The sequence below is a fragment of the Lotus japonicus genome, chromosome 3 (assembly GCF_012489685.1).
Source record: "Lotus japonicus ecotype B-129 chromosome 3, LjGifu_v1.2".
NCBI classification, from domain to species: Eukaryota; Viridiplantae; Streptophyta; class Magnoliopsida; order Fabales; family Fabaceae; genus Lotus; species Lotus japonicus.
The window spans coordinates 77,354,285-77,382,032 of NC_080043.1; the positions used below are offsets into that span (position 1 = coordinate 77,354,285).

General features: G+C 36.6%; 2 protein-coding genes across 3 annotated transcripts; both read right to left on the reverse strand.

Annotated features, from left to right (window-relative positions):
• Positions 1 to 2,911: 2,911 nt before the first annotated feature.
• On the reverse strand, positions 2,912 to 16,977 carry LOC130746088 (DEAD-box ATP-dependent RNA helicase 8-like). Of its 2 annotated transcripts, XR_009022005.1 has the most exons (11): positions 16,307 to 16,977; positions 9,335 to 9,395; positions 7,602 to 7,836; positions 6,273 to 6,511; positions 5,390 to 5,641; positions 5,132 to 5,312; positions 4,699 to 4,787; positions 4,532 to 4,605; positions 4,350 to 4,456; positions 3,247 to 3,298; positions 2,912 to 3,205 (listed from the first exon to the last, which is right to left on the reverse strand). XR_009022005.1 is itself a non-coding variant. In XM_057598606.1 (10 exons), exons 1-9 carry the CDS (start codon positions 16,609 to 16,611, stop codon positions 4,378 to 4,380), a joined length of 1,515 nt encoding a protein of 504 aa, XP_057454589.1. In that variant the 5' UTR covers positions 16,612 to 16,977; the 3' UTR covers positions 2,912 to 3,298; positions 4,350 to 4,377. The 2 variants fall into 2 exon arrangements, 1 of the variants encoding a protein (XP_057454589.1); XM_057598606.1 differs by having other exon boundaries at positions 2,912 to 3,298.
• Positions 16,978 to 20,133: 3,156 nt separating this feature from the next.
• LOC130746089 (uncharacterized) lies at positions 20,134 to 23,272 on the reverse strand. Its single transcript, XM_057598607.1, has 2 exons — positions 22,968 to 23,272; positions 20,134 to 20,502 (listed from the first exon to the last, which is right to left on the reverse strand). The coding sequence occupies exons 1-2, from the start codon at positions 23,183 to 23,185 to the stop codon at positions 20,412 to 20,414; spliced, it is 309 nt and encodes a 102-aa protein (XP_057454590.1). The 5' UTR covers positions 23,186 to 23,272; the 3' UTR covers positions 20,134 to 20,411.
• Between the last annotated feature and the right edge of the window lie 4,476 nt (positions 23,273 to 27,748).

Sequence of the window (27,748 nt, forward strand, 5' to 3'; positions counted from 1 at the left end):
TTTGGATCCTTTTTTTTTTTCTGATTTTCTCGTGATCCTAATTGTTGTGGCTGCAACTGTTCCAGACCACATGACTTGTTTGGTTAATTGGTTTAAAGGATATATCTAATAACTACAAGAATCTGAACTTATATATGTAGAGTTACTATTAATTTCAAGGTGAATTCTGTCGTACTCAAAATTTATTTTGGGTATGATACCCGTATTAAGTGATTTAGTAGATTTTTGTCATGTAAAATAGGGTTTTAGCCGTCAATGTTTATTAATGATAGAGAAGGCGACATCTGGAGATCGTGACCGGTGAACGATGGTACCCAACACCTCTGTTTTGAAACAAAATTTTGACGATGCAGGGTAGAAGAAGAGTCGGGAACTGTCTGGATGATTACTTTGCAAATAATGATAATTGATAAGAATATTAACACTTCAAATTTAGAGCATATTTTTTATTGGTACACATCATTTAGAGCATGTATGATTCAATCAGAACATGTATATTATTGATACACATCATTTTTGGTACCATACCTTGCACCACCAAGGATTGATCTCTCGACCTCCCCTACTCAACCCACATGTCCCCTAGCTCTTACCACTTGAACTATCATTTTGGGACAACTTAACCAATAGTTTACCGGTTCTAACTATTTTCTAAATTAATCATTTTCTTTTTTTTTGTTAAAATGAACCGAGGACACTTAAAAGTAACAAATATCAGTCTATTCTTTAAAAACAATGCACACATTTGAGCTAGCACTGTTAAATTCAACCCTAAAAACAATCATTACAAATTTGTGTTAAAATATAGGCTCAAATGTGTTTTTTTTTCTTCTGGAATATACTTTGTATCTAGTACTTTTAAAGTTATTCTCATTTTTCCATTCTTGACATTAACTTTTCCATGCAAAACAAACAGAAGTCCATGTCAGGATTAGACGTGGTATATCGGTCCTTGATGTTTCCAATTTTAATCCTTGTAAATTTTATATTTTGGTTTTTAGGCAAATTTCAGGGACCATCTACTGTCAGCCATCAAGGCGAAACTCTTATTTCCCCACCAGCTCTTCTATCACCCACCACCTCTTCTCTCCCCCACCCCTTCTCCAAATCCAACCCCCACCATCATCCACCAAGCCAAAAACTATTCCCCATGACCGAAATCTCAAAGTCTCAACCAAAACCCTTCAATGATCCCTTGTCATCACCATACAATTGCAATGAATGTTGCAAAATTGTGAGAGCCACAATGCTTTCATTTCAATCTTGTCAACCTCCAACTAGAGGTTACTGCAACCAGAGCATCATCCATGCAACTAGAACCAATAAACACTCACTCTTAATCTCACCCCCAAAACGTCATTTTATATTGCAATTAGAACCATAACAAGTAAGCGCACTCCCCCACTCTCATAACCATAATAACCATAATAATCTAAAAAAAAAGAATTGAAATTGTAGTTCTGTATCTGAAGCCCACAACCACTCTCACCCACAAAATTGGACATGCAATTCCTAGACATGTGGGAGGAGGGTAGAGGATTTCAAACCCAAAATATTCAAAGTTGACCCTCAAACTCTTCCTTTTAGTGTGCAACAACACCCTACATCGAAGAAGCTACCTTGAAGTCCCTAGGAGGTGAATTGGGACACACTTGGGTGGAGAAGCAACAATGACATCTCCAATCAAGAGAGGATAAGGTGTTTTTGATTGGGTTGGAAAGGGGATCGTTGAAGTGAAAGTAGAGTTTTCCATATATTTAAAATAAAATAAAAATGTCCACAAATAATTGGCAAGGACGAAAATCGAAAACAAAGTATATTTGAAGGGCAAAAAACATACCACACCTAATGCTGACACAGACTACTATTTGTATTGGAAGGAAAAGTTAACGTTGAGGATAAAAAACAAAACAGCTATATCCGAGGGATGAAAAACAAAAAAAAAGGACTAAAGTTAAAAACAGAATATATTCCAAAGACCAAAAACACATTTAAGCCTCAAATATATAATGACATTTAAAAATGAAAGTGCCTTTAATTATAAGTAGCATATTATTTACGGACCTTCCTGGTACAGCTAAGAGCTAACGACACAAATTGCAATAATGTTCGCTCCTACAAAATACTACAATTCAAGAAATAAGGTCAACAGTAAGTCCTGGTGTTTAATAAAAGTACGTTTGATGTGATTAAAGCTAATAAAATTGAGTTTAAAAATGAATGTTTGGTAAAAAGTAAGAAAGTAAGTTTGAAAAAATAAATGTTATTTGATAATATGAAGTGAAATCACTTTTAGGGATAAAAATACATAAAATGATAGATATGATATAAAGTTAATGCATATCAATATGGATAATCATGTAATATAACATTTAACTCACTTTTTTTAACCGAAAAGTGTGCATGAACAGTTTTCTAAATTCAAGTTTTTATGGTTAAAACCCCACTTTTACTTACTGAAAAATGCACAAACAAGATGACACAGAATAAGATGCATGTTAACCCACTTATTTTTAACCACAACCAAACAGGCGCATAATGTTTATAAATACCAGCCAACTGAAAAGAGCCAGTAGGAGTTACCCTGCATTCTACCAAAGCTGCTTCAGAGATATAAAAATCCATGAATATCAAAAGCTACCCAAGCACCTTTAGGTAACAAGTGCCAGCATATCCTCATGTAAAGTGACAATTGCATGGGATACCAAAGACAATGGTCATATCAAAATCCTTCCAAAAGCAATTGTAGATAAACCAGCATCGCATGCAGCAGAAGTTGATATTTCTGCAACTGCGTGTTAGGATTGGCGGTGGGCACACAATCCAAAGCACAGTAGCCTCAAAAGCTGCCCTTGTATGGGGTCGAACACGCTATAAATGAGTCTAAAATCTATGAAAGAGGCCATAACGGTAGACCACAACCATAGGAAGGGACATATTCATAGCAAGGTATTATCCCTAAACCATCCAGCAATTAAAAATCTACAGTACTAAAAGCATGTAGCAAGTAACAAACGTCTACCGAACTAGTCAACAGAAATCCAAACACAACCGACCAACTACCTGGCAGTTAAAAGCCAAAATTTAAACTGAGGTCTACCAATAAAAGAAAATAAAAGAACTCTGAGGTCTTGATAATTTTTCAGGGCTCTCAACCAAAGCCTAATAAAAAATTACTGAACGAAGGGTCCAACAATACCCCAATTTCAACAGTATTTCTTCAATGCCAGGGCTTATGGCACCTGCTTGAGCGGAAGTCATCATAACAATGTGCGGTAAAAAGGACACACCACAGCACCTACAATTGCACAATTGAATCACAGTAAACAGACCATCAACTGAAGCAACTGGGCATAAACCACAGCACAGAATGTGTATCAGAATATAGAATGGCATTGGGATCAATAATAAACATCAGGTATCCAGGTAAAAAGAATTAAAGGGATGTGCACCGTCAGTGTAAACAAATTTTACACAGTCATCCAATTGAATTCCGCCACATTATAAAATATATCTTTGTTTTAATTAAAATTTAATGTGAAAGTTATTATTCCTTCTACGTGGCATGTTGTGATTGGTTGTCTGTGTAAAACTGTTTTACACTGACAGTGCATACCCATTAAACTCAGGTAAAAAACTGACAAATAATTTAAAAAAGAAAGACTTACCAGCACTTTTAATCCCTCTAGTTTGTGCTATGTGCGATTTTGGTCCCATCAGTTTTTTTCAAAATAATTGTCACTTAACTTCGAAAATTAAGGAAATATGGCCCGATCTTCATATACCTAAAATCTTTAAATCTGGATTTTCTATTTAAATACTCGTAAATTTATGATGGATTAATAATGTGAAATAATTTTAGAAGTTAAAAATTCAGTGAAACTAGAATAAAATTTGAAGGATTTTGTAGGATTTAAGATTACAGTATAAAGAAAGGGGAAATTTGGGATCCTTTTTGAAAGATGATACTCAATATTTTGAGTGGAAGGTTTTAAATGATTTAATCAATTCATTTTGTGACGATTTTACTTAGAAAATAATAATTTAATAGTTTTAAGGAAAATAAAAATGAGGAGGGACTTGATTGTAGCAATTTTACAAATTGAGAGGCTAAATTTGCTAAAACAATTATTGTGGAACCAAAATCAAACACCAGTTATACTAAATGGAATAGAAGTGCAACTAAGCCAAACTTGACAGATCACAGCAAAAGTACATATTTTTGGCTGGTCAATCACAACATCAGTCTTTCATGAGAAAGATCAATTAGTTTCCCCAACTTGAAGAGTTTTAAAATTAAAAATACATATTTGGCTCTAAATAGAAAAAAAATAATTCCTGTTACTCACCACTGTAAACCCTGGTGTAAACTGCCTGTCACCGGCAATAAATTGCCTGATCAATGTGTGGCGGAATTTGCTTGATTTCAGTGCCAAGTTCTTGTTCAATCCTATATCTGACCAAAAGAAGAAATACATCAAAATCCTGCAGCAAGTATGTCTAAAACTTATCCAACAGAATTAAAACATACAAATTAAAGCGATCCTCATAAGTGATCAAGTTCACTGCTAAACCAAGGTGGCCAAACCTCCCTGAACGACCAACCTGTTATCAATAGAACACCCATTAGAACGTGTACAACATATTCGGTATCAAGCAAAACAAACTGGGTAGAAAATAAGCAGAAATCAAACATACCCTGTGCAAATAAGTTTCTGCATTCTTGGGAAAATCAAAATTAATAACAACATTAACTGCTTGGATGTCTATTCCCCTAGTAAAAAGATCTGTGAATGTTTCACACATGAAGAAAAGTGAGTGATAAAGATTATCAGGACAATATACATATATGGAGTTAAAAATCTAAACATGAGTTTAGATACACATATATACCAGACTAAAGACTCCTTAACATACCTTGTCACTTAACATATCAACAGTATATACTACATTGGTTTTAACTATGAATCGAATGAGGATAATGACACAAAATTAAGGAAACAAGGACCCAAAGACATTTGAGTATTGTAAAGCCATATCAGGTAGGATAGATATCATTCACAAGCAACTGCGATGGGAAAAAACTCAATATACTGATTTCTGGGATGACGCTAAAGTGTCAGCAACATACCAGTACAAACAAGATTTCGGCAGGCACCATTGCGGAAGTCATGAAATACTCTATTACGATGGTCTTGCAACATCTTCGCATGTATGTAGAAACATGAATACCCAAGCTCAGTGATTTTCTTGGCAAGGAGTTCAACCCGATTCACTGAATTGCAGAAAATGATTGACTGGTTTATTTGCAGCTGAAACAGAAACCACTATTAATACCATATGCACAGCTAGCATATAAGAAAACCCAGAGGATAGAGAAAAATCAAACCTTAGAAAATAAAGTATTTAAGCAGTGGACTTTCTGTCTCTCTTCCACAAACGCATAAAATTGCGTAATACCCTTCAGAGTTAGCTCATCCATAAGGTTAATGACATATGGTTTGTGAAGAAACCTATCTTTGAAATCCTTTACAGTAACAGGAAATGTTGCTGAAAACATCAGAATTTGACGGTTTCTAGGAAGAAATTGAATCAGCTGCTGTATAGAAGGTTGGAACTCTGGAGATAGAAGCTTATCAGCCTGAGAAACATAGATAGCTATGTGAAGTCACAGATTGATTTAACTGCTGGCTAGTAAAGACATTAATGCACAATAAAGATGCACAAAGGATATACCACAATATTTAAAACAGAAAATAATAAGTTAGTAAACAGAGGCATTCGCTTTCAATAACAGCTTGACAACATTTGGGATACAGATTCACAATCATAGCAGATAAGACAAAAATTTACTATCAATCAGTTGCTGTATAGAAGGCTGGAACTCTGAAGATAGAAGCTTATCAGCCTGAGAAACACAGATAGCTATGTGAAGTCACAGATTGATTTAAGTGCTGGCTAATAAAGACATTATTAATGCACAAAGGATATGCCACAATCTTAAAACAAAAAATAAGAGCAAAAATCATAGAAAATCAGATTTACAATAACAGCTTGACAACATTTGGGATACAGATTTACAATCATAGAAAATCAGACAAAAACTTAAAGAAACATGGCTGCACATCAGAACATTCATGTCTCTAATAAGAGACAATCAAGTTTCTTACCCACATTTTCCTAAACTTATTTTAATATGCAACCGTGTTGCAAACTGTTCATGCTTCTCAGTACAACACAAATAAGTGAATTTCCAGATAAAATGTATTTACCTCATCCATAACAAGCATAGAGCAATCTTTCAGAACACAAACACCCTTTTTAGCAAGATCTAATATTCTTCCTGGAGTTCCGACTAGTAAATGAACCGGTTGATATAAACGCATTATATCATCTTTCAAACTGGTACCACCTGTTGTAACCATAACTTGAATTTTCAAATGCTTCCCAAGCTCTTTGCACACTTGAGATGTTTGCAAAGCCAATTCTCGAGTCGGGACCAGGATAACAACTGTAAGATAGAGAAATACAAAGAATAAAGCCAAAACATGGGTAAAGCCTGTCATTGTGCTTATTGAAAGACTCAAAAACCATAAAATAACTAAAAATACCATCATGGTTATCAAATTATGCATCCATAGTTCCACCGAAAAACAAAAACTATTTTCAATCTTAGCAACAAAACTTATCTGCGTCCATCTTACAGATAAAATAACATTTCAAGAGAAATGACAACTTATCAATATTCAACAAGAAACTATTTTGTTAAATGGAATTTGGAAGTTCATAAACTATATGTGCAGCAGAGAACAAATAATGAGATATCAACTCTGAATTTAAATGGTTCAATCAACAGTGAACAACAGGCCAGCATCCACGAGCACAAGATAAAGAGTTAATTATGATCAATGAAGATTACAAGGAGCAGCTACTCAACACTTAAATCCTAATTCAACATGGTTCAATCAACAGCGAACAACAGGCCAGCATCCACGAGCACAAGATAAAGAATTAATTATGATCAATGAAGATTACAAGGAGCAGCTACTCAACACTTAAATCCTAATTCTGAATATACCAAACATTCAACGACAGAGATATTATCAATTGACCAAGCTACAGCAGGTTTGTAGGGTCACATGAATCCACTTAAAACAGCTTGTGAGACTTTCAGGAGTTAAGCAAAAAAGGTAAAAACATGACCAATTTGATTCCCTTTGAAGCCCAACATGTTCTCAGAATTATTTATTGCTGATCTAGCTAAATCTTGTCATAGATTTCATTTTCTTTTCTTTCTTAAATAGAAGGATCAGTGTTATCAAATAGCGGCTATAGCGGCGCTCATAGCGGATTTTTGGCTAATCGCAACGCCGCTATTGCCCACTATAGCGCGCTATTCCCGCTATTCACCACTAAATGGCGGATTTTTGGCTCACCGCGATGGTCCGCGATCGCGATTTGACAACACTAAGAAGGATACAACTCAGAATCAGTATCAGGACACAAGAAGGTTCACAGAACTGAGACATCATTATATACAGTCCTTTCAATTAGATTTGTGAGAGTCTTGTAAAGCTGAGAATAAGAGGATGATGTCAAACCTTGAATAACATTATTATCCTGATCAACTTTTTCCAATGCTGGAATGCAAAATGCAGCTGTTTTGCCAGTTCCGTTTTTAGCCCTAGCAAGAATGTCACTACCGGTAAGAGCAATTGGTATGCTTTCTTCTTGGATGGGAGAAGGTCTCTCAAAACCCTTCTCATAAATCCCCATGAGCAGCTCACGTTTCAAAAAGTAATCCTCAAATTCATTTCCTTTAGTTGCTGTCACATCCTGGAAACAACAAAGGAGATCAACAACATAAATGTCATGATATAAAAGTTAATAACAAACCCCATAATCAAAGCAGCTTAATCGACTGATCCATGGATCATATAATTCATAACTATTTTCAAGTAGATTTTACAAATATCATGTAAATATGCAAAAACATTAAAACTCAGAAACTCAAGTTAGGGAAAATGCCGTTGATTGCACAGGCTACAAGGAGTAAAATTCAGGACATATCCGAAATCTCTAGATAAAGTATAAACAGTTAAGTTTGATTGTACCATGATCGATGATCTCGGATAGTGAAGCATACCGGCCACCACAAAATCTGGAAAAGGGGGGTGGTACATAGTGGGATGACTGATTTTTTTTTTGGTGTACAGATGACCAAGACCAGACCTTTTATTATATTTATACTGACTAATAATATTTTAAATATTAAATGATTTAAAAATATTTATAGTATATTATAATATATTTATTATTTGTTTCAAATATTTATAAATTGACCAAGACCAGATCTTTTCTATTTTTTTTTTAAACATGTGATTGGGCTTTGCTTTAAGCCCATTAACTACCAAAGCCCTAATTTATTTCACTCAATTTTGATACCAACAGCTAAAGCAACACTACGTTAGTTCACAGCACCGCAACTCCTCTTCCTTCCCTGGCTTTCTTCTCATCTTATTCATTTCTTCTCCTGTCACCAGATCTGACTCCCTACCATCCTCATCCTTCTTTTCATTCCTCTTGCGGTGCTTCAGAAAAACAGAGGTCATGGCTACGATGACAACTTCCTGCGGTAACCATAGTTTTTGTCCAAGGTTTTCGGATTTTTTGGGTTCCGCCACGACAGTGAACTGCATCGCTATGGAGGTCCTTGTAGCGGCACATGGCCGAGACGTGATGCTACGGTGGATAGCAATGCTATTGATAACTATGGATCATACTCTAAATAACTGAAAGAACAATCTCAAGGGCCTAACAGGACAATAAAAAAGACATGAGTCAACCAACAAAATGCCAATTTAATTTAATAGCACGAATGATCTTCACAAAAACATTTATGATATATTAGTGTATGAAATAACTAGAGGGCGAGCCTCAGCACAACGGTAAGGTTGTTGCCATGTGACTTTGCGGGCACATGTTCAAGCCATAGAATCAGCCTCTTGCAAAAATGCAAGGTAAAGCTGCCTACATTAGATCCCCAAAGTGGATCGGGCCCCTCCCTGGATCTAGCAACCAAGTTTGCCCTTAAGTGTATGAAATAACTCCATACTGATAAAGATAAACAAAAATAAAATAGTAAGTAATTACAAATATCATAAATAAGGTGTACTGCCCCAAGGATCTAAACCAAACTAAATGATTAGAATAAAATGCATATAACCAGCAGCTTGAAGCATCGTATTTCCCCAAGGGTCTAAACCAAACTATATGATTAGAATAAAATGCATATAACCCGTAGCTTGAGGCATAAGAGTATTCATAACCATACCTCGGTCTTATATCGTGTATCAGCGGGTGGAATCTTCAGTCTTGCCTTCCAATCTTGTGAACTAATAGAGGAAAACAAAAAACAATTGAGGATAACATGAGAACACATTCTTTCTTTTTGAAGAGCAGAACCACTTAAAATATTTACTAAAAAATAGTTTCATCTAGCAGTAAGAGAATTAAATTTTACATTGTGAAAATTTCCAAACTATCATAAACTCATGATTTCATCAACATCACTCCATAAAATAAAGCATTTGGAACAAGAAGGCATCAGCCAAGATCGTGGACAATATCAATTCAACTTTGCACTTGAGCATAAGCATATAAAAGAAAAAAGTGTAGAATAGGTTCAGCAAACAAAATGATTCATAAATCAAAACATCAGAACCATGGTCTTCCACAAAGCACAAAGGATGATTATCTAATTCTCAATTTGGCATTTCTATGATCATATAAGAACCTAACTACAAGAAACGTGTTCCAGTCACTTAATTAATTTAACATGTGTCCAGCCTTCACAAAAAATATAAAGAACAGAAAACCCCAAGCCCCAAGGAATCGCTGTCAGCGTTAGATGGCAGTACGTGCAGGTACAGGTTTGTGGTACCTAACTTTCCACTACATGCGTTCTGAGGTGGAACACTAGGAGGTTCCATAATTTAGCATTTAAATAATTTAGACTTAGATTGATATTGTATAAACTTCAAAGTTCAAACTATAGCATTGAGCAGTAAAAAGTATATAAAGTCCATTAGCCCAATTGAAAATTATAGTGGGGGCCAATGACCATTATATATTTCATAACTATTTCTTTCTCAAGTGATGATGTACGTTGCTTCATTAGGGTCCATTATTCGGTTTAAAATATATATATTTCCAGAGATAACGGCATTTCCTTAACCGTTTACTTTTTCTCCAATCCCTCTTGCTCTTTCTGTGTTCATTCCTATGTGTCGCAGCAGCGCTGCATTCCTCTATTCATCTCTCCTCTTCCTCTTTGAGTAAGTTCATAATGCTGGTTCGAGTGTTCAAGTAGTGTTTTCAATCCCGGATAGTGGGGCGTAGCGGCCGACCCCAAAAAAGCTATAGCGGGGTGGCCTCTACGCTGAATTTTTTTACATATGTTTTAGGCTTAAAAGCACTTTTGGTCCCCCACTTATACCTTTCGTGCAGTTTTGGTCCTAAAACTTTGAAAATTGCATTTTTAATCCCACACGTTTACCTCCGTTAGCACTTTTGGTTTTCCATCCAATTCCGTCAAGAATTTAACAGAATCTGGAAAAAATAATTAATTTAAAATTACAATCCAGAACATTCATTGATCTTCATCTTCTTCAAATATCTTCATCATCTTTATTTCTCTTCTTCTTTCAAGCTCTAAATCGTGGGCTATTAGCAAGCTACAACCCACATTCCTTTTGGTATTAATCTTAGGCCAGCATCGAGAAGCACAAAGAGAAGCCCCTCTCACCAAACCCATTTCCACTTTCTACTACCGCTACGATCCCATCAGTTATGCGAGACCATGAAGCAGATCATCGACCAGGCTCGCCATGAGCGTCATCTCTGTCATCATCGACCGACCTCTCTGTTTGTGCTCCGCATCTGGGTTTCAATTTGAGTTGAAGGTTGCAATGGCCGGATCTGGGTTTCGATCTTGTTTTCTTTTGTTTTTTCTTTGGGTTGGGGTTTTTGCTTTGGGACTGGTAGACCATGGCAGGGCTGATTCGGGTATTGATATAGTGGCTATGGGTTATTGATGATGGAGATGGATTCTGGTGTTAGCTATGGGTTTGAACAGTTCTGTGATTTATGGTTGATGGAGATGAACGGCTGGGGTTTTTTGTGCTTAGTTTGGGATTAAGATGATGAATTTTTGGAATTTCTAGAATTTCTAAAGATGATAAACATGGTCTGGGTTTACAAAGGGAAGAAGATGGAGAGGAAAGTAAAGAGGATGGAAAATTTGTAGCTGTTACGAAATTGGGGTTTGGTGAAATGTGAGGGGATGATATGTTCAAATTGGTTTGGGTGGTAAATGACATTCTTTGGTGGTGCTTATTTTTGCTGATTGCTCTACTGGGGAATAGTGTTGATGTATGGGTTTTATTGCGGGAGTGTAAATGTTATTTATTCATTAGTTGGGTTGCTGAGTTTTTTCAGGAAAATACAAAGGTTGCTGGGTTATTTTTCTGGAAAATATTTGAAGATGATAGATGAAGATGATGAAGGTTGCTGGGTTTTTATTTTTTTTATTTTTTAATTATTTTTTAAGCTGAAACCGTTAGAAATTGGATGGAAAACCAAAAGTGCTAACGGAGGTAAATGTGTGGGACTAAAAATGCAATTTTCAAAGTTTCAGGACCAAAACAACACAAAAGGTATAAGTGGGGGACCAAAAGTGCTTTTAAGCCTATGTTTTATGTAGCCTATCCTAAACACAATGCTTAAAAATGATAAAAAGTACTCAAAAATCATACATTCAAAAAAGAGGTTGCTAGGATAAAAGAGATACTAAAAAATAAAGGACTACAACATAAACTAAGTAACTAGAAGAGCATGTTGTGTATTGTGATAGCTAAAAAACGATAGAGGCTGCTAGGATAAACAGAGATACATTATAAGAGTTAGAGACTAAAAGAGAACACAAATAGAAACAAAACTGACAGAATAAAAACAGAGCACCCAATAGGCACAAAACAGAGAAGAACAGCAAGCTCAAGGATGCTTGAACAAAACAGGGTTTTGGGGGATGCAGAGGTGTCGCCGCCAGAAGGTTGCTGGAGACAGGTCCTGAGTGGCACGCAAGCTTGGGTGCAGGAAGAATGGATATGGAGAGCTGGGCAGATGTCGAAGAGAAGTATAAGAGAGGGAGATGCACAATATTGGGTTATACTAAACTTTCCGAGGCAAAATTCGGTATCTACCCTCACAATGTTGCCCTAACAGTACGATTTCAAGGGTAAAAGAGGGGTTTTTGATTGAGCATCAGAATAGCACAGCAATTCCTGCTAGGCACAAGTCACTCCACTATTTGACATCCTGCTGACAGTGGCTGCTCCGCTCCACCACTCCGCTAAAGCACCACTATTAGCAACCCTATATGGAAGTTTGGGGCAACAAATGTAGGGATGACAATTTCACTCGAACCCAATGTGTACCCATGAAAGTTATCCACCATGAGTAAGATATTTATTCATCAAATTTGAGTCTTTACCCGCAAAATTTTGATGATATGGGCATGGCTACAAGTACAACAGTACCTAACATTACTCTTACCTACATTACATATTTCTTTAATAGTTAATACATAATTCAAAAGCTTTTAATATTTTTTCAATTTAGTTAAATGGTTATGTTTGTAATGATTTTATAATTGAGAATGAGATGATCGTTTGAATATTTTTCTAATTGTTATATGCAGTACTTATAATCATACTTACATTTTTTAGTTATTTTTAAAAGTTAATCTTATATTTGTCAAAAATATTCAAGTTTTTCTAATTTGTCAAAAAAACGCATCACGTGATATCATATCCAAGTTAACTTAAATGTGGTCATTGGGTCCAAGGTCTGGGTATAGAGATATCAAGGGGGTATGGGATTACTATAGTTGCTACTCACACAAGTATACGGAAAATACTGTTTTTTTCTAAATATTGGGTACGGGGGACACGGACCATCCTACCTAGACAACCTATTGTCATCCCTACACAAATGTAACCCTGGTACACTACAAACTGCATAATGACAGAAGACATCACATAATGCCAATTGAAAGGTAGTGCAACATAGTATAGATCGCAAGGTAGTCCCGATAGCTAAAATAAAAAAAGGTTACAATAAAAAAATGAAAAAAACACTCAATCATCCTAAAAGTTTTAAACTTTATGCAATAAAAAATATACAATAAACAAGTTTAAGTACTTAAAATTTATGAGGAATTTATCAATTCTTAGTGAAAGTTTTATAAAAAGTCTTACAAATAAAAAAAGTCTAACAAGCATAACTAAAATAAAGAAAGGTTACAATAAAAAAATGAAAAAAATACTCAATCATCCTAAAAGTTTTAAACTTTATGCAATAAAAAATATACAATAAACAAGTTTAAGTACTTAAAATTTATGAGGAATTTATCAATTCTTCGTGAAAGTTTCATAAAAAGTCTTACAAATAAAAATAGTCTAACAAGCATAACTAAATAAACAGAAATTTACTTCCCAACATTTACATCACCTAAAATGGGAAGTGCCGAAGTGGTGTCAATCCTCGCTGATATTTAGCATCACTAGGGCCCATTAATTGTATTTTATTATTGTTTTCTATTGTACGTGATACTGTGTATTTCCCTAGGACTTTTCCCTCCGACCATTCTCCCAATTTCAGTGTGTCTTCCTATGGGCAGCCATGCAGCCTTCCTCTTCTTCATATTACCTATTCCTCTTCTTCATAAGTCTTCTCCACCTCTCCTAAGTTAAGAACGCGGGTTTGAGCACTTTGGATCACAGAAAACCCATATTTGGGAAGTAACACAAATCAGGGCAACCCATGTAACCCTGATACTACACTTTAGGACAAAGTACAATAGTGTTATCAAACTCGTGTCAATTGAGGTACTAAGTCACTGGTTGACTCGGTAACACAGTTAAAGGAGTGAGAAGAGTTAGAAAAGTAAATCTTGAACATTAGATCTAACCACTATTGGTTATAATCAAAGTAGTCAATAGTGCATGATTGCTGCACGACAGTGACAAACAAAAAAAAGGACACGAGTGCGTGCAAACATATATATACTAAATTTTCAAAACATAAAATAGAAGTTATTTATGTACTTTATTAAGTACAAAATATAAATAAACAATATAAGTTCAAAATACAATTAAACAACCAAGGTTCATTGTGCAAGAGTACAATCTAGTATAAATATTTAACGCATAATTATGCTCAAAAAGAGTTAAATATGTGTCAAATATGGAACCTTTTCCATAAATAAATTTGAAAATTGCCTTTTAACGTCACTAAAATTAAATTGTCTTCTACCTTTTTGTGAGCCTTTCTTTCCATTATTGGGAAAACAATTTTTTTTTAATATATATGACTTAACCGGGTATCACTACTTACGTATAACCAGCTACTTGGCCGGCTCACCTAGCTGGCCTGTTTGAGTCGAACCAAGTTTTATAACATAATGGCAGGACACGGCACAAAATGGCCAGCCCCAGAGTCACTGTGGCATAGCAGATAGCCGGGTGGCTGCTAATAGTGACGACAATGAATAAAAGTTACCAAAAAATAGAGTAAACAAAATTAAAGATCCTAATAGTTTCAAACACTTAATTCCGTAAACAAGTATACTATATAAGAAGTTCACTAAAAATTTATGGTGCATTTATCAATTGTCTTAGTGAAAAGTTTATAAAAAGCCTAAAACAAATAAACAAAAGTCTAACAAGCCCAACTAAATACAAATGAACATTATTGCACCTGCATAAAAGGAAAGGAGCATCAAACTCTATTTGCTTTTATGCATTGCTAGGGCTTGTTATTAGTTTTCCATTATTTTTCCCTATTTTACGTGATGATGTGCATTTCCTCAGGGGTTTTCTATTATGTATATTCTGTTTTTCCCCAACCCCTCTCTCACTTTTGGTGTTTCTTCCAGAGAACAGCAGCACAGCCTTCCTTCAGTACTTAAGTACTTAATCGCAGAACCCAGCACAGAGTGACCATCCCCAAAAATACTAAGAAGCAAAGCAGATCACAGGATGGCTGCTATAAATAAACTAGTGGTTGCAGTAAAAATAACTAAGAAAAATATACAACAAAGTCACAAACATAATTAATAATCCAAATAGTTTTAATTTTTTTACCTAAAACAAATGAACAATAAAACAAGGTCCAATCCTCAAAATTTAAGATGTGTTTATCAATTGTATTAGTGAGAGTTTTAATAAGTATAAATAAGACAGTACATTTATTGCAATTAAAAAAAGGAAAAAGGGCAGTAGAATTGATCTCCAAAACAAGAAGACTGACGTAAATTACCACAAAGAAAGGGCAGTGATGCCGTGACCTGAATTCGTAACATAACAGCCTAAAAAAATTCAGAGCACTGTCCAACCAGTGTTATCAAATATCAGCCAATTGCCATGGCGATGTCATGGTGGGGTCTCAAGGCGGTTCATTGGCTCTCCGCCACGGCCGATATCCCACCATTATTTGTCATGTATGGCGGGATTTTAGCCCTCCACCATAGGCTGTCATACGCCATTAACAACACCATGTCCAACGAGACAAGAAAAACCATGCAAAAAGAGGTAAAAGGGCAAGCATTTCAGTTCCTAAAAGGCACAGGAAGACCTGCACACAGAGTTAAGGCCAGCAACCGAACTTTGATATCAGGCTGGACAGAAAATGGGTTCTCATTGATCTAGGGGCTACATAGATCAGAAGAAAACGGTTTCCAGCCAGATGCTACACCAGATAACCAGAAGATACTATTCAAGCCACACACCAGAGCAATTACAACATGGATTAGCCATACCAGAAGCATTAGTGAGCAAAAAGACACCACTCTACAGCAGCACTATTGCAACTAAATCAATTAGGAGTACAAAACAACCGCTGGAGTCCGTAAAGATTGCTTCTTTTTTCCAACGAAAACTTTCAAATCTAAACAACACAAAGCCACTGCGGCAACACTATTGCAACCAAATCAATTAGGAGTACAAAACAACCACTAGAGACTGTAAAGATTGCTTCTTTTTTCAGTTCAATAAATGAAACTTTGAAAGCTAAACAGCATGAAGCCAACCAGCCAAGAACATCACAGAAACAATCATCAATCATTCAATTGTTAACTTTACAATAAACACATGGATCACATCTGAAACTCAAACCCTAACCCTAATTACAAATCACAAGCCAAACAAAAGTGATGACAACAAGAACAAAAAAGAAAACTTGTCACCTGGAGTCAACAGCTTCAGACTGCACGGTCTTCTCGACCTCATCACCGTTGGATTCAGCAGGACCCAATTGCGCCCTTCTCAGCCACTGCTGTTGCTGTTGCTGCTGCGCCAAATTCCTCTGCACATAGTGCTGTTGCTGCTGCTGCTGTTGTTGCTGGTAAGGGAGTCTAGGTTGAAACCCTTGGTTAGGGTTAGGGTTCGGGTTGGGACCACCACCGCGTCCATAACCGATCCCGGGCGGTGGCGGATGTAGTGGGTACCTGTTGGCCCTGTTGACGTTGTTGTTGTTGTTGTTGTTGTTCATCTGAGCGATTGAAAACCCTAAAAGCAAAACCTCACAGAGAGAATGTACAAGAACGGTGGTGGTACGAGGCTAAACCCTAGAAGAAGAAGGGGAAATCGTAGAGAGAAAGCTACAACTACAAGGAACCTGTGAGTGTGGGAATTGGAGAATTGAAGAGAGATCTGTTGCAGAGAGAAATGAGAGAGTGAGGCAGTGAAGTGGGATTTGATTTTGACCTATTTATCTGAGTTTCTCGTGTCTGATATGGAAGGAGTGGGAATTGATGATTATAATGACGACGATGTTGATGTTGATGATGAAGAAAGAACAAACAGCTATAATCATATACTATCACAGAAGCAAAGAAAAAAACCTCTGTCTTATTGAGTTATTTCTAACTCACTGCTCTCTCTTGCTTGGCTAGGGTGTACAAGCTATTTTCTCATTATTGCTTTATGGTCCTACTTCTTCCCTCTATTGTCTAAAGTTTCCCCTTTTTTTGTGTTATCTATCGGAAAACTAGCAAAAACTACACGATTACGGGGCACCGAAAGTGAGTCCTTGAACAGCAAGGTCCTGAGGTCTCCGTCGGTCCTATCCTCAATATGAGTTCTTGGAGTTGTGTTATGGGATCTCTTCCTTGCTGACCGGTTAGCCACGCGATTCTCATCCTGCGGGATCCAACTCACATTCACCCTCGGGTCACGCGAGAGCAGCTCCAAGATTTGCCTCAACACCGAGGCTTCCACATGCAGATCAATGCTCTTTGTATCTTGAAGGGCCTTCGCTAAATTTCTACAGTCGCATTCACCCAGCACCTTTCGATCCCCTTTTTTTCTTGATCATAGGGTTATGTGATTTCATGGAATATTTATTATCCTATTTTATTTCAAAATCAATTGCACTTTTAGTCTTTCATTTATTGTGATTGTGTGATTTGTGTCTTGATTTTTAAATTGAGAGATTTTGGTCCCTAGATTTTTTATTTGTAAAAATTGGATCCTTCAGTTAACATGGGCGTCCAAATGTTAAAGGAAGTTATTGATGCGTCAATTTCCTTGCTGATGTAATAGAGATTGTCACTTAAGCATCATTTTTTGTTTTTTTCTTTCAGCTTTTTGTGTCATGTCACCTTCTTCTTATCTGACGTGAAGAAAAATCACTCTAGCTAGCCATTCTCCTCTTAATTTGTTGTTCATAATCTTTCTCTCTCAAACATTTCTCTTTAAAAGAACCCAGACTAGCAACCGTCGTCGTCTCCTTCACCATCGTCCATCACATCCCTCGTTGTTTGTCACCTCCTCCTATTGTCGTCCATCGTAGCTCCTTCTCTTCTCTTCTTTTGAAGCCATTGCCACCACCATTGTGACTCCTCTCCTAACCCTAGCCAATGAGCACCTTTTCCATAATTTGAACAACTAAAAAAATCAAGGTATCCCATACTAAACTCAATCGCAAATCTCTTTCTCCATACCACCAAAGTGAGATCACTTTCTTATTCTTTTCCTTCCACGAAAACATAAGCACACCATTGGTCCATGATAGAATGAGCAATGGGAAATAACTTTCTTCTTCCTCTTTGACTTCAACAAAACTCCATCGTTCTCACCGCTTCGTATCACTACCATGAAACCACAAGTATCATCTTGAAGACAATCTTGTTCTACCTGTGTGGTGAAGGTTAAAGGTATTCCAAATAGTGCAATTTCTAAAAATTGAACTCTTAACCTTAGGATGAAGAACACTTAGTACTAGCTTGTGATTTAGAAGAACACTTAACTTTGTTTAAAAAAAAATTATGTAGTAAACCGCGCAGCGACTCTCCTATCTCATAGTCTTCATTCCATTTGCAAGTTGAATATGAGCTTAGGTACTCTTTCTTGTCACGTGAATGAAGATAATATGAATTGATTTTGAAGTTGGAACTAAAGTTGCTCTTCTTCAAAATATTATTTGTAGTCATTCATTCTCACTATTTTAAATTTTGATATGCAAAATTAATTAACTCACCCAAGGGATCACTGATGCCGAGTATTAGTAAATCATAAGAAATTTGAATAAAACTTTCTGCATCATCATGAGTTCCTAATAGCCCATCGCTCAACTTAAGTATCCAATTTGCCAGCTCCTTCAACCTTGGTTGCTTAAAAACATTAACTTCGTTCACGTAGGTAACAAATATCAATCACAATTATTACGGCTTCTTCAAAACTGTAAGTATAATTATTATTATTATTATTATTATTATTATTATTATTATTATTATTATTATTATTATTATTATTATTAAATCTAAAGAAGCAGATCATGTTGAGAGCAATTTAGGCAATTGGAAAGGCTATTATAACATGGGGGAGAAAACGTACAAATTAAAAAGATACTTAACATGATAAGATATTGAGTGTGTCAAGTGTCAAGTATCCCGAATCCTAAATTACAACGAATTCATTGAGATTTTTGTGTAATCCATTATAATTATGAGTTTTTTAAACCACGTTTGAATAAGTAAGCTTTAAATTAGTAACAATATTTAGGTTTAAATGCATGGAATTTATTGTTGATGAGTTAAACGATGAGAAAGAAGGCTTAGAAGAAAAATACACTCAAAATGCTTCATAAGCAAACGTGTGTGTATGAAAGAATTATGAGTTAATCATCCTTAGGGAGATCCCTTGGCACTCCTTATAAATGGGCATTTGTTGGTCTCCTTAGCATGTCACTAATGCTTTGTCGTTAGTCTGGAGGTGTTTTATCTTCATTCTACCATCTCTTTGTGACAAAAAAAAATGAATTATGTCTTATATGATTCATGAGGATTTAATTCTTATCTAGTTGCAGTGAAACAAGAAACACTTTTGTTTGGAGCACTCAGCACACTATATGCTACATTTAGTTGCTAATGATACATGAAGATGCAAAGAGCAGGGCTTGGACTCTTTCTTTCAATACTTGTCTTCTTGTCTTCACTCATAGACAGTTGTTTGTTGCACTGTCTTAGGTCATGTTGAAAGTGTAATGTTCAAAGAAGTATTTGTAATGTTTGATTGTTGATTCTTCGCACATTAATTTACTATTTTGTCATTTCATTATCGATACTTGTTTATTTGTTTCAATTTTATGTTGCATTTTAATATTAAATGTGTCTAGTTTATGCACTTTAACGTATGACAGAATACTATATTAACTAACATTATCTATTATCTATTTAGTTCAAAAAATACCCAAACAAATTTTTTTCAGTGTACTTTCACCTTAGCAAAAACTATCTTCAATATATTATTAAAATTAATCAAACTTATAATTTTCCAGATAACTTGACTTAATTAAAAAATACATAATTCAAATACATTTTAATCATTATCATACAAACGTTAGAACGAGTGAGCTGAAATCTTATCTACAGCCTCATTTCGAATAAAAGAGATAATAGTTATAAGAATGTTAGAACGAGTTGAGCATGTGTGCCAAAATGTTCAAATATTACTACAAATACAGTTCAAGTTCATGCCAGATCTAAGACTATATATGATAATGATAACAAAATCAACAACAAAAACCTTGTGCATTTGTATTCCAACTTTGAAGGTGAACATATCAATTTCTGGAATTGTAATTGCACAAAAGAGACAGCGATGTCCAACCAAAAGAGGACAATGGTTTCAATTCTCAAGTGCATCAAGTTTTCTCTCAGGAAATTGGCCTGACAGATTCTATGATTCTGATAAAATAAATTAAATTCAAAGTGTTTACAGAAACAACTACTGGTCTTTAACTCAAAACAATGCCCACAATACGGTTTCAGGAATAGGTGAAAGTATAACTTATTTGTTGCGTTTGGCTGCACGCCTTCCGTGACCCTTCTTGGGAGGCCCTTTACCCCGCCGCTTCAACATTTCAAGCTTCGATAAGCGTCTAGATAGAACAAGACAACAAATGTATCAAAAGTCTTGAATGAGTAGAAATAAATGCAAGATAAAATATGTGCCAAAAGTCTTGAATGAGAAGAAATAAATGTAAGATAAAAAGCTAACAGCTGCCAAATATTCTTTGATTGCACGTAAAGGACAACCATTCACAAATTTTGCCTACTCAATTTCCACACAGACATAAATTGCCATTACTAAAATACACTCGGTGCAAGATGACAACGCCAAATCCACAGGGGAAACAAAAAAACATACTTCACCGATCAAAATATCAGAGTTTTCACATTGACAAAGAAGTAGTGCTCTTGTAATTTAAACTTACATATCAGCCACCATCTTCGATACAAGATTATTTCTACCTTGTAAAAAGTAAGGCTAAACAGGCCAAAATTTGCATTGAGCCTGTTCTTTCTACATTAGACAGCTAACATGTGGTGGACGGGGATAACAAACATTTCCAAAAATTAAACAAATATTCAGAAGATAAAGTAGACTAAGAATATGCATGCATTAAAATCATCAGCACACGTTAAGTTGAAAAACCCGCATTGCTCCCCATACCACACACCATTGCACTCAACTTCCAAATTGACAGAGCTCATATATAGCCAGCAAATTTCGCAAATGGAGGTTTATAAAAATTTCATGCAGCAACGGTTACAAAAAATACTTGTGAGTGGAGAGATCTCTTTAAGTTAAGCCCCTTATAAAGTTTCAATTGCTTTAACTTCAAAGGTCGGTCAACTATTAAACCATGAGAATGGAATGCAGGAGGTGGCAAAGGCTTTGCCGAGTAGATGTCCCAATATACAAGCTCAAGTGCACGGCCATAGGAAGTATCAACGATTTTGAATATGCCAGGATGGTCGTGGTACAACCGGGATCTAAAATTAGGAGGAAGACCAAGATCAGGAGCAAGATACCAATTTAGACAGAAGTAACTAGTGGTGAGAAGACATCATAAGGAGTTTTTGGAGTTTGGTGGCCAACATGGTGGAAATGGAAGATTGAAGATTCATATCCTCAGCAGTGAGGCAAGCTGCAGCTGGAGTAAAACAAACACAGATGTGGGTGGCCATGGGATTGTGAAGAGTTCAAAAATGGATGGATCATAGCAAGTATGGAATGAGGCTTAGAAAGAGAAAGATAAGACCGACATTTTGACAGAATGTGAAGGGGAAGATAATTTAGTTTAAAGAAAAAATAAACTTTTCATTTTCTGAAGAAACCGGATTTTATTCTTCGTGACAACATGCCAGTCAACAGCTTTATGAGAAGCACAAGAAACTGAAACAGTGTCATTCTTGGGATCATGGGTTTCTGGTTTTCTATTGATAGAAAAGGATGAAGGTGTTGTCATAGGAAGAAAGCTGAAACTCAGGAAAGTGACTGTTCCGTAATTGCTGAGTGAGAAAGGAAGGCACAATGTCATTTTTTAACACTTCAACCAATCATATAATGAACCTTAAAATGAAAAAAGAACCAAAAAAGATTGAAAGAAATAAAACAATTGCATTGAGTTAGAACAGAGTTCTGAGTCAATTAACTTATTTAGTTAAATGACAAAGAATGTTGATCCCTACTCTATTGTATCATGCGATCTTCCCTGACGCAATTGCACCAGTTTACAAAAACGCATGATAATACAAAAACTCTAAAATCAGAATTCAGGAGTTTTAAGTTCAACCAAGTTGAACCAGTATGAAATAAAAAAATATTTTATCATATACAAAGTTAAAATCAACAAACCCCTATTCAAATAAACAAGGGAAAATAACGAAATCCAATTACATGATCACCTTATAGAACTATACAATCTAACTATTCAAGTTTCAACTTAACTAAGTGGTAACAATCGTTTGATATTTTGTAATAGATACTACCATTGGCATCATAAGCACTGTTGGGGTGTACTTTTAAGAAAAATAAAGTAGTTCTGCCAACAATCTAAGGCTGGAACTACAATAGCGTATAGTTAAAACCTTTACTTGACCATAAGCAGAAATTTCTCACTAACACCGATACTAATCATCCACGGTGAATTGAGAATGAAACAATAAAAAAGTGAAATGCTATAAACAAGGCTTCAGTGTCAGCAACTAACCCCCTTCAATCTCAGCCTAAGAAAGAATGAACTTCCCAATTATAAATTCAGCACAAACAAATTGCACAAGGTAAACAAAAAATTTCTTGATTAAATGCATCACACAATTATAAAACCCCACCCCATAAAGACCCTCCAATAAAAAAATGAACTTTATGACACCATTCAATCCATTCATCAAAAACTGGAAACCCCACAAACTCACACGCGCTAGAAAACACACGAAACCCCGAAACACATGAAACGATATCACAGAGACATAAACACAAACAGGTAGTGTGCATCAGTATTCCAACTGGGAGAAACGTTAGATGGATGAGAGAGTGAGAGAGAAAGAGAGAGCATACTCTTGTTGTTCACGGGCCATGACAAGAGGGTCATCTTTCTTGATGTCATGAGGGTACCACTGAGCGACTTTCTCACCGAAGAGCTTCATGCGAAGAACCTTGTGCGGTGATTTCTTGCCGGTGAGGTTCAATTGGTGGCCGAATATGCTCGCTCGTGCCTCCGTCACTCCGCCAGTGATTGCCGCCGTTAGCATCCTCTTCAACCCACCGCTAGCCATCTTCTTCCGTCGCCAGAGAGAAAGAGAAAGGAGAAAGAGAAGAGGTTCTGTTCTGTTGTTGGAGAATGGAGGCTACGGGGTGCTAATGCAAAATCATTTTCCTGAATTACATTTTCAATCCCTATGTTTTTTAAAAGCGTGATTTTGGTCCCTTTAGACTCCACTGTAGTCCAATTGCTTCAATTAAGTTTGTCTATTTGATTTTGATTAATTTATTTTGTTCGGGGTGGATTTAGGCCCCAGCTTGGTAATGGGCACTCCTCTACATGGTATGATAATCGGTTTGGTTCTGGGAAACCTTATGACCGTGTACCTTTGGTTCATATTTCTGATACACTTCTTCTTCAGGACATTCTCCAAGAAATAACAAGGGTACCCAAATAACAATGATTTTGTGCCTATGCATTCTTTGGAGAATGATGCGATTCGCTGGCAACCATCCCATGATGGTATCGACACAACATCATCGGCTTATCACTACTTGGCTGGCCTTGTGGATACAATTTCAGGCATGTGGAAGAGGATTTGGAAATGTAAGGTCCCATAGAAGGTTATATTTTTCCTTTGGTTACTTGGTACTGGAAGCTTGCCTACAAATACAAAGAGACATCATTGTCACTTGACTTTGACTGCTTCTTGCCCTCGTTGTACTATTGATCTGGAGGACATTGGTCATATTTTCAGAGGCTACCCTGATGCTCTCATGCTTTGGCACTCCATGCGTGTTGTGCTCCCCTCTCTTTCGCCTCAGGTTGCGTTTGATGTTTGGTTCAAGGGACTCTTGACACATCACCATTGCATCCTCGTCGTTGCAGTGTTGTGGTGGGCGTGGTGGTGGTGTAATCATTGAGCTTTTGGCGAGAATGCTCGGCAGTTGACCCATGTGCTACAATTTGTGCATCATGACGTTATAGCTTGGACCCGACACCTTCAACCTCATCCTCTTCCGGGCAAATAGACACAATTCTCACTGATGGCGAGCCAGACATGATGGTAGCGGTGGACGGTAGTTGGAACCCGACGCTTGGTCGTATGGAATATGCGGCGGTGATACGAGAGAAGGACGGTAATTGGGTTTCAGGGGTTGTCACGAGCTTGGGCAATGACAGTGCTTTCATGGCGGAGACGTTGGCTATCGAGCTCATGTTACAACATGCACTTGAATTGAGATATCATAGTGTGGTGTGCTTTTCTGATTGTTTGAATGTGGTTGTTGTTCTCCAAAACAATGCTGATTTTAGAACTTTCTATGCTAGAGATGTTCTCTAGCGAATCCAAGATATGGTACCTAGGTTCTTGCGAATGCAATTCTTACGTGTTTAGCGTGAGGCGAATAATACAACAGATTGTTTGGCACGTCATGCTAGTTCATTTGGAGCTCTGAAGAAAATCTAGAGGCGTCGGATGTTGTTAGCTAGTTTTTGTTTTTAGTTTGTTATTTTTCCTCTTGTAACAAAAAAAAAATCATTAAACTAACAATTTATCAAATTGGTTTATTTTGTGATGGATGCAGCAGACCGATGGATGTCTAAGTCACGGAGAGCCATGGTGCAGGTTCGGCGTTTATGGTGGAGCTCCTTGCTATTGAGCTTGAATTACAACTTAGTTGGGACATTGGGCTTCGATAGATAGTTTGTTGTACCGATTGTACATATGTCATTGATGTTCTTTAGATTGTCACCACTGTTGATCACTTTGTCATCCTCTGATGATTTGTTGATGGTCTCGATGGTTAAGCTAAATAGGGAACAATTAGAGTTTCATCTCCCCACTGACAACTTTCAAGTGAAGGGCCATCCATTCCTTTTCAAGAATCTATGTGCGGTTTTTTATATGGTGTTTCAGGATATGAAGGTAGAAAATATTAAGAACATAATTGCTAATTTCTTTCCATAAGGTTCCCGCATTATAAATTGTAATTGAAAACCTTAGCTGCACAAGAGAACCAGAGTGATGACCTAACAGGATGACGACCCTAACTCAAGCGTTCAGCAAGTTCACATAATTCACCGTCTTTCCCGTAAGGTTCTCTTCCTTCTTCTCTTTAGTTTTTTAGGATTTGGAATTTTGGATTCATTAGTAAAATAACATTAAGTCTGAATTATCATTGTCTTCAGCATGATGCCCAATGATATGAAATAGGGTGAACAGTTCCCAAGGATTAAAATCGGTGATTAAAATATGACAATCACAGCTACAATAAAAAATTTCCACAACTACCACTAATCTTATATATACAGGTTAAAATATGTGGTTATTTGCAATGTAGTAAATGGTAAACATGCAATAAGTTCAATAATAAACTAGCTCAATTATATGCTCCCTCTTAAAGTGAATCCGGTCAAACAAGGAATAGGCAGCATCATAATTAAAGCTTTTCAGGGCAAAACTGTAGGTCATAAATCTTATACTACCAAGACAGTGGCTATTGAAATAAACTGCAAGTTCCTACCCAACCAAACATGAAAGGCAAGTTATTCCATGTGCCCAATGGAACAGTGACGGATGAGATAATTTGAGATCACAAACAACTCCAAGCAGCCAGCCTGTCGTTCCATCACCCCCTGCAAGATATTTGTGGTGAGAGACTCAATATCGTTTGCAAAATATCACAGCATTATAGAAGCAGAGAAGAGAACCACACGAAAGAACAAAAATTACTAACATGATGTGATAACTCAGGCTCTTCGCCCTTCACGGCGTAGACGTTACATAGTATGGTTGCTAACTGTAACGCCTCAATTTCTCAACTGAGGAATCACATTAAGTAACCTAACAAAGACTAAGGACTATTCTGCAATCCCTAAAATCCAAGGGTATTTTTTTTTGAAAATGACTAAATACCATAGGGTTGGAAACACATCATAACTTTATTTAAATAACCTGTTTCCCGATATACAGTAATAATAGTTCACAATATCATAAGTAAGGTTCAGAATAAACTTGCGCACTTTAACAGTGGCAGAAGCAAGGCTTTAATAACAGAGTTCTCATATAGAAAAGGAGACTCAAACATAGTCCACAACAAGAGAAGCAAAGCTGCTTCTTACACCTCTACTCCACCGCCTACAACCTGATCTCCAACTCGAGCAGCTAAGCTTCGGCTGAAGGATCTTCATAACCTAATAGCGTTAAGCGCCCAAACAACAAGTAGCAAATAGAAAGGGTTGACTTCATGCAATTACCACGTAAAAAAGAGGAAAAGCATGTTATTCAGATTTAAGTGCATTTCATGGCACATAAACTAGCAACTTATTTCAAGATAGATGACGACATATATCCAACAACATGAAATCAAATCAGATATCAAGAACCTCAACCGTATAACATCAAATTAATTACCAACAACTTAAACTTAATCAGATATCAGCAACGTAATAACATAGATTTAAAAACATATAACAATAACCTCAACAAGTCAGATCAGATATCGACAAGATCAAATGTTAGTGCTCTAGAATGCAACTATATGTTGCTATCAAAATGGATCGATCAATATCGTCTCTCAAGACGGAACAATGATAGGACCACACCTCCTCATCGCCTCTTATAGCGTCTCACAAGACGGGACAATCATAGGACCACACCTCCTGACCGCCACTTAAAGCGTCTCACAAGACGGGACAATCATAGGACCACACCTCCTGATCGCCACTTAGCGTCACAATGGACGGGACAATGATAGGACCACACCTCCTCATCGCCTCTTATATCACCACACAGGGCGGGACAATGATAGGACCACACCTCCTCATCGCCACTTTCACCTTAAGCCTTATTTGCCAAGTCAGACAACAACTCAGAGTAACCACATGTTATTCATAATCACAATATTCACACAAACACATCAAGCTCTACTGAGCGATGAAATAATAATTCAGTTCTGTAAAACATAATCATGTCCAATCCACTAGAAAGCAGTAATGACAGAAACCATTAAACGGCCGAAACCTCTCAGAAAACGGAGTCACGCGTCTCAATAAGTTCACTCGGTCGAAGCCTCCAAAAAACATTTTCTCAGTTCAGCACAATAATCATAATCCAATGTCAATCAATATAAACATCTTCATCTCAAACGCATGCAGTGCGATAAAAGCATGCAAGACTCAAAGACACTCTAAAACCGAGTTACTCTTACCTTCGTGAGTAGAAGTTATGCATGGAAGTTGCGAACCTAGAACAAGGAAACACAATCATCAACACAAGACCTACTAGAAGTAATCAATCTAATAACACTAATCGAAACCGGAAATAAAGCTTTTAAAGCTTCAGAGTTCCTATTTAGGCACGAATTGACAACAGAACTTCATTCGCTAAAACGCGCATAACTTGAGCTACAGAACTCGGAATGACACGAAACCAAAGCCAAAATTTCGACAATCGAAAGAGTTACGCTATAGCTCAGGCCATACAGACCCAAAAATTATTTTTGGACACGGTACCCTAACAAACAGGTTTCGGTCACTTTAGAAAATAGGGTTTCCGAACTTTTTCTTTGATCTAAATCGATTCCTAGGTATTCTTAGGCGATATCTAGGCCAGGGAAACTCTCAGAAAAATTAT